General features: G+C 48.8%; 1 protein-coding gene across 3 annotated transcripts in view; it reads left to right on the forward strand.

Moving 5' to 3' along the window:
• Positions 1 to 256: 256 nt before the first annotated feature.
• EGLN1 (egl-9 family hypoxia inducible factor 1) overlaps positions 257 to 9705 on the forward strand; it is a 35955-nt gene continuing 26506 nt past the window's right edge. For all 3 annotated transcript variants that reach the window (XR_012622491.1, XR_012622492.1, XM_074818483.1), the window contains exon 1: positions 257 to 1391. Coding sequence is in view for 1 of the 3 variants with exons in the window: in XM_074818483.1 (XP_074674584.1) it covers positions 486 to 1391 (906 nt within the window). In the remaining 2 variants the exon portion in view is untranslated. The remainder of the gene's footprint in view (positions 1392 to 9705) is intronic.

Raw genomic sequence — 9705 nt, forward strand, 5'->3', positions numbered from 1 at the left:
GCGGAGGCGCGGCGGGGAGAGGCGGCGGCCGCGCCGGCCCGCGCACTGGGCAGAGAGGCCGGCGGGGAGCGGAAGGAGCCTTCCCCCCACCCCCTCCCCAAGCGCACCGCGCCAGCCGGCCGCCCCCCGCCGCCGCTCTCCCCCCCCCCCCCCCCTCCCCCCCCCCGCCCTCCCCCCCCCCGCCCCCCTCCCTTCGGCCGCGCCGCCGGCGGGGCGGCGATGAGGCGGCGCTAGCGGCGTTAGCGGCGCAGGGAGGGCGGCGCGGGCCCCCGCGGCAGCCCCGCGCCCGGCCGCCCCGGAGGAGGCCGCGGGCCGGCGGAGGCGGAGGGCGGCGGGGGCCGCGGCGGAGCCGGGCGGCCATGATGCAGTGAGCGCTCCCTCCCCGCGCGGCCGGGCGGGGGCCCGCGTTAGCGCCGCTCCCGCCCGCCTCCTTACATAACCCCTCGGCGGCGGAGCGGGGCTGCGGCGGCACCACCACCAGCACCATGGCGAATGACAGCGGCGGCGGGGCCGGCCAGGGCGGCGGCGAGAGCAGCGGCGGCGGCGGCGGCGGCAGCAGCGAGCGGGACCGGCAGTACTGCGAGCTGTGCGGGAAGATGGAGAACCTGCTGCGGTGCGGGCGTTGCCGCAGCTCCTTCTACTGCAGCAAGGAGCACCAGCGCCAGGACTGGAAGAAGCACAAGCTCATCTGCCGCGGCGGCGGCGCGGCGGCGGCGGGCGCAGCAGGGGGCGCTGCCGAGCCCCGCGGCGGGCATCCCCCGCCGACCCGCGCCCACAGTGCCGGGGCCGCGGCGGGAGGCGGCAGCCGGGCGACGGGAGCCGCGGCCGGGAAGGGCGCAGCGCCGGCGTCCCCGGAGGTCCCTGCCGAGGCCGCCCCGCTGACCAACAACCATGCCGCCGCGGCCGCCGGCGGTGAGGCGGAGGCCCCGGCCGCGGCCCAGTCCCCGTCGCCCTCCGGGGAGGCGGTGCTGCTGTACCGGGACAAGTCGAACCTGTACCCGGGCGGCGTGCAGGCGGGGCCCGGCGGGGCGGCGCTGCGCCCCAACGGGCAGACGAAGTCGCTGGTGCCGCAGCGGTTGGCGCTGGAGTACATCGTGCCCTGCATGAACAAGCACGGCATCTGCGTGGTGGACGACTTCCTCGGCAAGGAGCTGGGCGGGCTGGTGGCCCAGGAGGTGCGGGCCCTCCACCACACCGGCCGCTTCACCGACGGGCAGCTCGTCAGCCAGAAGAGCGACTCCTCCAAGGATATCCGCGGCGACAAGATCACCTGGGTGGAGGGCAAGGAGCCGGGCTGCCAGACCATCCGGCTCCTCATGAACAGCATGGACGATCTCATCCGACACTGCAACGGCAAGCTGGGCAACTACAAAATCAACGGCAGGACGAAAGTGAGTGCGGGAGCCGGGACCCCCGGTGCCCCGGGACGGGGGGGGGGAGCGGCGGGGCCGGGCGCTTCCCCGGGCGGGGGTGTGAGTGCGCGCACGTGTGCGCCTGTCCGCGGGTGTGCGTGCGTGTGCGCACGTCCGTCCGCCTGTCAGCCTGCCTGCCTGTCCGTCTGTCTCTCTGTTTATCTGCGGGCGTGCGCGCCCGCAGCCGCCTCCCGCCGCCCGCCCGCACCGGGACCCTCAGCCCCAGCGGCGGGCCCGGGCCGGATGGGCCGCAGCCCGGGCGCCGGACGGGTGTTGTACACGGTCAGTGCCCGGGGCTTGCTCTCGACCGAGAGGATGTGAAAAAGGTTTGTTTGTCCCTTCGCTTTTCCCCAGCAGGAGGGGAAAAACCAAACTAAAAAAAAAAAAAAACCCAAAACAACAAAAAAACCCGCGATCTCATTTCTATCCCTGCGTTTTGTTAAAAACTTGACCTGGAAGCTTATCCCGCTAGGCGATGACTATTGAAATGCAACTTCTGCCGTGCTCTCCCGTAAAAACCGAAAGCAATACACTCCTGGGCTCCTGAAAACGGGGGGCGGCGGCTGCATCGCGCCTCGGGAGGAGCAGCGCCCCGCATCTTCCCCGCAGCAGCACCCGTTGAGGGTGAATGGGTGAAGGGGCCGGGTTTTGGTAAGTCCTGGCTCAGAGTGCGGCCTGCCAAGTGCTGGACTTGGGGAGATGCGCATCGGTGAGCGAGTGCCCCGGTGGCACAGTAACCGGTGAGTTACGGTGTGAGCCCCTGGCAGTTGGTGCTGCAGTGAGTCACAGCCTTGAGGAGCAGGCTGGCTTTGGGGAGAGATTTTTTTTTTTTTAATACTATCATCAAGTCTCTCTTCTGCAAAAATCTTACTCTAGCTGTGTTTTGAGACCGGAGAACTGAGTCAAAATCTCCCATTGTATTAGCCTAATTTGCAATTCCCTTCTAGTCCTTTAAATTCACGCCCTTGGTAAAGGGCTTGTAATGAATATTCATCAGTATCTTTTTTTTTTTTTTTTTTTTTTTTTTTTTTTAAAAAGAGGGGGGGAAGCCCCTTTACAAGTTGCTACCTCTGTTAAAACATAAGGAAGCTAGTGAATTGGTAGGAACCATCCGGCCGTGGTGGTTGCGCTGTCACAGACAGGCTGTTGTTGCTGCAGCTGCAGAATCTCAGCTGGTAGGAAGCTGCGAGAGGGAGGAGGGGAGAAACTGAAAGGCAAAAAACAGCTTTGGATTTGTTTGGAGCACGGGAAACTCCCGTGATAAAGAAAAGTGGGTGGGAACTTTTCAGTTTTTTGAAACGCGGTCTTTGCTACCTTGAGTTGAACCAGTTCTATGCTAAAACTTTTTAGAGGGAACATGGTCTAGATTCCTCCTAGATCCCTGTTAGCTTGGACTTTTCTAAGCCAATTTATCTTTTGGACAGTCCTAAATCTTGTCGAGGCCCCAGTGCTTCCAACTTGCACTCTAAAAATACCAGTGTCTTTGCTGGGTTTCAGTTTTATGCAGCAAAGAGGAATACTGCTTCTGGTTTTATGTGCAGCGATATGCTTCTGTAAATAATATATGCCAGGGCTTTAGAAGAGGACTTCTGGAATTGTAATCCCAAATCATGCATGTGATTCCTGGACTACTGTATCTTAACTAATACTTTTGCTAATGGTGAAAGACAGAGAAAAATCTCTTCATGCTGCATGCTTTTGTGGAGCAGCAGCAAAGCAATGAAGATTGTTCAGCCTCACCTGGTTTTCAGTCAACTGCTGAAATTCCTCTGTGTTTGGGGGATCAGAACAGGTGCGGGGGTCCGATCAGTAAGGATGCAGTGCTTTACTCCTTGGTGGTACAGAAATATGTTACTTTGTCTTCTCACCTTGCCTTGCTTATCTCCCCATGAAAGTCAGGGCTTGCAGTGCTGCAGGAAAGCTCAGTTGCTTAAAGTTTCAGCAAGAGCAGAATGAAAACTGTAAGTTACACTCTCACAGATTCACTCCTGAGCTGAATAAACAGAAGCAGTTGGTGACAAGAGATGGACAAGTCAGTCTGATCTGCTGAAACGTGGGGGAATGCTTATTTGGAAAGTCAGCAGCGGTAGGAGTGATGTGACTCGCATCTCTCTTCTTTTGCAGTTCCATGGAGAACTGCACCTTTCCTCTGCCATTAATGCCACAGTAAGTTGAGTTGAACGACTGTGGTGGGGGGAGCAGTCTGGTGGTGGAAACTTCTGTACATCCCTTCAGAGCTCCTGGCTGTTTACAGGGTGAAAGGGAAGATGTAAAATAAACATCGAGACACTTCTGGGTTATCTGAAGTAATTTTTTCTTCACTTGGCCCTGCTTTTTCTGAATCGAGGTTTGATTGCATTGCTGCTGAAGCCCTGGTATACTTTTTATTCTTGGCAGTATAGATGGGTGTGCAGTGGAGATGCTGTGATAGCTGCAACAGGTTCCTCGGGTGCTTTTCAGTTACTGCGCTTTGCATGGTGACAGCTGCTTAGTTCATTTAGTCAAATACGGTCTGCTTTCAAATCTTGATGGGTATGCTGGATTTGCATTCACAGTAAAGACTTTTTTAAAGGAACAATCCACACATAATATTTATTCTTATTGGTTTATTTCAAGTAACAGGACCAAAATGCATGGAAATGTGGCACACATTGACCGACTGAGCCCTTACAGAATAATTTTACTATTCCTGTGTGTGTATGTTGCAATACTGTGGTTTGCATAGCTGGTGTGGGGAGAACTTAGTGTACCATTTTACTGAAGGTGCTAAATAAACCAATTTGCAGCGTCACTGGTGAGATTCGTAATTCCCCAGCATCTGAACCAGCAAAAGAATTCCAGCCCTTGGGGATCCCCCTGCACTCTTTAAAATGCTGCCATTGTTGGGTGATGGGTTGGCACGGTATGAAATGATTGCAGTTTGATACTACACCTCATGCAACAGGGGACCTGCTAGAATTGGGCTGTGCTCATTAATGAAGTCCAGGAGTTTGTGTTTCCTCAAACAGTCATTTACTGAGAAATCAGATGTGCAATGTTGTAGCTTTGAGGAGAAGATGATTTTGTATTAACAGTTCTCAGGGTGTGTTGTTTTGATTTGGTTTTTTAAGCCTAACTTTAATTTTTTTTTAATAGACCTTTAAGTAAAAAAACAAGCAAAAAACCCAAACCACTTGCAGACAGTTATTTCAAATATTGTTGTTGGGTTCACTGCAGTGTCGTCTTAGAAAACTGGCTTTGGTTTTGAATGTTGTGCAAGGATTGGCATTATGTTACAGGAGTCACAGGAGCTTTTATTGAATCTTTAACCTTTACCAGATCTAGTTCAAGCTCTGTAAACAAGCATATGCTATTAAAGGGAATGATTCATAAATAAATCTGCTCCAAAATGTGCTGGAATTCCTACCCTCTTTCTATTACTGAGTCTTCAAAAATGTTTTGTTAACTAAATACACCTATCTTAGAGTCTTATTCTTTGTGCTTTAACTAGCAGCTGGGTACTTTTACAGAAATGAATGGATTACTGATCGAAGGTTTTAATGATGCTGTTGATCAAGAATTGGTTTTGGTGTTGGGGAAAAATAGCTGTAGATAAAATGGAAGAGATGATACTTCAAATTTAATTAAGACTTAACTTGTATACCTGTTGGTGTTTTTGGCGATGACCTTGCCATCACTTCTACAAAGTATCTAGAAGCAGTACATGAAAAGGGGAAAAGAAATGGGTCTTGGTATGTACCCTGCATCTCTTAGCCTGTAAAACTGTCAGGGAAAAAGCTACGTTGTTTTAATGGCATCTGTTTCAAACTGATTTACATTCACCAGGGCCTGCCTCTTAAGGTAAAAGGACAGGAAATAAGCTAAAATTTAAGTGTGAGAAACCTGAGATTTTACATCTAAAAGTCTCTGTGAGAGGTTTTCTCTAGACTAACTGGGCTACCTAAAACTGATCTACTTAAACTGACGTGGTTCTACCTAGACCTGACCATCATCAATAGATGGCTCCAGCCTGAAAGGTATCTTATATATAAGATATAGCAGTATTATATAGCAGTATATATATATTATAGCAGTAGGTATAAACTAGCCAACTACCTCTGTGGTGTGTGGACAGTACAGCAGCAGTTATAAGAGAATGGCTAACTATTTACTCATCTCAGAAGTCCTGACTTACTGCATTCCTTGCTTTTGTTCTTTTAGTCTCTTTCTTTGCAGACTCTGCTTCCTTCTTTTCTCTAGCAGATGATGGCACATACTTGCATACATGAGCTGTAGTGTCTTTCTCCTACTTCCTTTTATTTCCCAGGTTTTTCTTCTTCCATCTCTTACCAAAATATTAATTGTCTTTGTGTTTGGGTTTTTTTTCCTTTCTCTTATCAATTACCACACTTGTATGTGCACGTATTTCTCTTTCCTGCCTGTTCGGTCTTAGATAGCCAGTGGAGGTATAAACCTGCTCATCAAAGTCAGGGAATGAAATCCTCCTGAGTCTCACCCAGGTGAGAAGGTTTTTTTCTCCTTCCCCCTACAGAGGCTGAGAAGGGGTTAAGAGAGAGGGCAGCTTTCTGATATTTTTTTTTTTGCTAGGTTTCTCTCTCTGTAGTGTGGACGGTGCTGATCATCTAAAACTTCATATAAATCTGAAGTTTGCATCTTAAACTGGTACTGCGATAATAGTGGGACATCCCAGTCATGGACCGGATTCGTAATAATCAGCCATATAAATGGACATCTGATCTACCAGCTGTTCCTGCTTCTGCTCCCATCATATCCAGTGCCACCCATCTCCTAACCCTACCCTGTGCCTTCTGTTGGTAGGAGATTGAATAGACAGCTTGACAGTCCCTGTTACATCCCTTCAGTTTTTGCTTCATTCCCACTCCTTGTAACCTGTCAGAAGACCTACAGTTCACATTGCTGCATTTTATTGCTCTCCTGTCTCTACCAGTGGGCCAGTGGCACCTGCTGCTTCTCAGCCATCAGTGACTTAAAAATTTGCTGTATTAGCCACACATTGTGCAAGCCTGCTTCTCTGCTTTTTCTTGAAATGGTTGAATTACATAATTCCTCATCTCTTACTCTCTCCCCGCCTCCAATCTCAAAATAAACCATCCTGATTGTAAGTACTTTAACTGCTGCTTGTAATTCCCTAGATGGTCGTCAGTTTTTGATATGATGCTGTGTGCTAGAGCATCCTGGAGTTCTCTGAAGACCTAGAGGGCTCTGGATTCGGACTAGTCTGACTGTGTCCTACTAAATTAGCTTCTTTCAAAGTCCTTTAGGAAATAATCTTCTAAGAGTGAGTGAATTTATCATACCCTGCTGTTAGCTTTTCTATAAACTGTAAAGAAGAGGCTCCCTACTCTGGCCATTTATTTATGTTGCAGTTTTCCTATAAACACATTGGATTAATGTTACCAAGGAAGGAGAAATGTAGCTAAGGAGCAGTAATCAGCTGATAGAGCTGAAGCTGTCAGCAGCCGTGTAGCGCTGAGAAGGGGCAGAGAACATGGGAGGGGGATAGGTTAAGTCTGACTTTTGCAGATGCTGTTTAAAATAGCATACAGGAGACCTGAGTAAGATTTCTGGATGTTCTTTCCGCTGTGTCTTATTCTTCAAAATATAACCATGTGGCAGTAACAAGACAGATGAAAATAAGAGGTAGAGGAAAGGGGCTTGGCAACCAAGCAGGTACTGGGAAGTGACGATGGTGGCAGAATGCCGGTAGAAGGAAAGCGATCACAGAGGCGGTTGTTGGGCTCTGCTGCAGCTTTGGTGAGTCCCACTCTGATCAGAGGACCCAAGAGCTGTGGCTGGGGTTCTGGGCTGAGGAATGTCTGTAAAGTAGGGGCTTCCCCTCAATTTGCTTGTGGCATGCTTGGTTACAGAGATCCTTCTGTATCGTTCTGGGGATTTATTTCACTATCACACCTTGAATTTATTTCTTGGTAGAAAACTTACTGATCTAATTGGTTTCTAATGGATGACTACATGGGTTTGAATTTGTCGCCAAGTTGTGGGAAAGCATGGCTAGGTCTCTCTCAGTCTCCCAATACTCACTTGAGTTGCTAGACTTTGATATAAGATACAACCAGTGCTCATACTTACATGTTCTTTTCCTGACAGCGATGTTTCTGTTGACCATAGTGTTTTCTTCTAGATGAGTGTGCTGGTCAGTGAAAGGTTGTATGGTGATTCATGGATACTCAGCAGCCCATGGTTCTTATATCCCTGTTGGGGTAGAGCCCTGACATGAAGAGTACAGTTTCATTTGTTGTTCCTCGTGTACAAGCATTTTGGGTCCCAAACAGAACAAGTGATCAAAAGGCTGTCTGTTGTCTCTAATGCGAATGATCTTTTGATCTAGAAGCACAGCATCCAGAAAAGACACTTGTTTATGGCCAGTGAAAACTAAAACGTGAACGTTGCTGAGATTCTGGCAGATTCTCCTACTAGAGAAAATTACAAAGATATACCGGTTTCTGAGGGGCAACTTTGTGGTGTTTGTGACTTTGAAGTGTGGTATGGATATTGTGTGTCTGAGGGTGGAGAGCACTGCCTGTGACTGGTAAGAACTTCTCCATACCCCTGTGTCTTAGGCTGTAGTTCAACAAACGCTTTTGTCTGGCACTGCCGGAGAAGTAGTCACTCTTCTTTGCCAGCACAAGTATTTACATGGCCATCCTGTGAACTGGTTTGGGGAACTGATCCATCTGAAAAATTGGCAAAAGAAGTGCTCCTGGTTCAGTGTTCAGATGTTTGTGCTGGCACCGGGGACTGGCAGATGGTGAGACTTTCTTTCAGCAGCAATGCAAATTTATGCCAGTTTAAAGTGTTTGCCAAACTACAGCCTTAGTTTAACACTTAGGGACTGATTATCCCAAAATTTGCCTGTGAAAATTCGAACACAGTTTAAGAAATCTTTGCTAGCTATGTATTTTTTTTTTTCTTTCTTAATCTTTCTTTTCTTTGTTCTCCCATGTTGATTGTGAGACTCAATTCTTGCCATCAGAAATGGATTCTTCTGTCCTCCAAGGATCTTCCTTGTGAAAGTTTTGTATGGAAGCTTTGCTGGTCTACCCACCATGTGATCACATGTAGCATGCCCGGGGAAGGAAGTATTTTCTCCAAATGAAAACTTCTTTTTTTCCCCCCCCATTCCTGCCCCTCACCCTCCAGCTTCAAAACCAACCTACTAGCTAGATTTCTTATGTCTGTTGACTGTCCTTATCCTTTGTTCTAGAGTTTTATTAGCACCAAAGACATTCTTGGTTTCTCTGTTTCAAGACAGAGCTAGACTGGCATCCTCTGCGATGAACACTGTGCTGTAGCTTGCTGGCTGCTGCTGGTAAGGAAGGTCCCTGCTCAGCCACATCCCCTTGTGCCAGGCCCAGTGCTCATTCTGCTTCAGAGGCTCTGTCTGAAATGGGCGATTTCAGTACTATTGCACTTTTCTTGTCCTGTTTCCTCTCTGTTCCCTGGTGCATTAGGACAGCTCTGTGAGATTCTGGGTTGGTTTGTTACTTGCGTTTTCCCAGTCATTTTTTGTCTGTGCAACTGTGGTTAGTTTTTGAGTTGTTGCTGTTTTGAAGATTAGGAACCCATAGCCTTTTGGCTTGTGCACATCAGTGATTTCAGTACACTGTGGGTAATTAATTTCATTTTTTTCTGTCAGTGGTATCAATGACTTTTCTGACTGTGTTGCTGCTTTGATGTGCTATGCTGTCTCTCCTGCGTAGAATGCGCTTGATTCAGTACCTCCCAAAAAACAAGTGGGATGCTTTTCATCATAGCTGTACAGCTCAGGAGGAAGAGCTGTCTTCCCTTGCCAGTGGCCTCTTGGACTGAAATTCCTTGGAAGTGATGTCCTGCCAAGTCATAGGACTGTCTGAACAACAGTCTCCTCAGATCTCTGGGTTAATTGTATCAGTAACCTTGACTGGGTGTTTGAGAGATGTTTTCTCTTTTTCTAGATGATGCTTAATTTCTGAATAGGTTGCCAACTATTTCCTGCAAATAAATCGTCAGCTTATATTCTCTTTCATGATACTTACCTGCGCTCATGATGTCTGTAATTCAGTTGTGGTGTTTAGACTGTCCTGGTTAATATCGTGACAGCTTTTGGCTTGAACAGGCTAGGTTGCTGTTGGAATTTTGCAAAATGCCGTCTTTCTAGTTTCTACCATGTTGTCCTGTACTGAGTGCTAGTATGTATGTATGTATGTACCTGTAGGTATGTTCGTGGTGTACTTGTAGCTAGTAAGCTACATTCAACCTTGTAGCTTAAATGAAG

This window comes from Strix aluco, chromosome 3 (genome assembly GCF_031877795.1).
Source record: "Strix aluco isolate bStrAlu1 chromosome 3, bStrAlu1.hap1, whole genome shotgun sequence".
Taxonomy (NCBI): domain Eukaryota; kingdom Metazoa; phylum Chordata; class Aves; order Strigiformes; family Strigidae; genus Strix; species Strix aluco.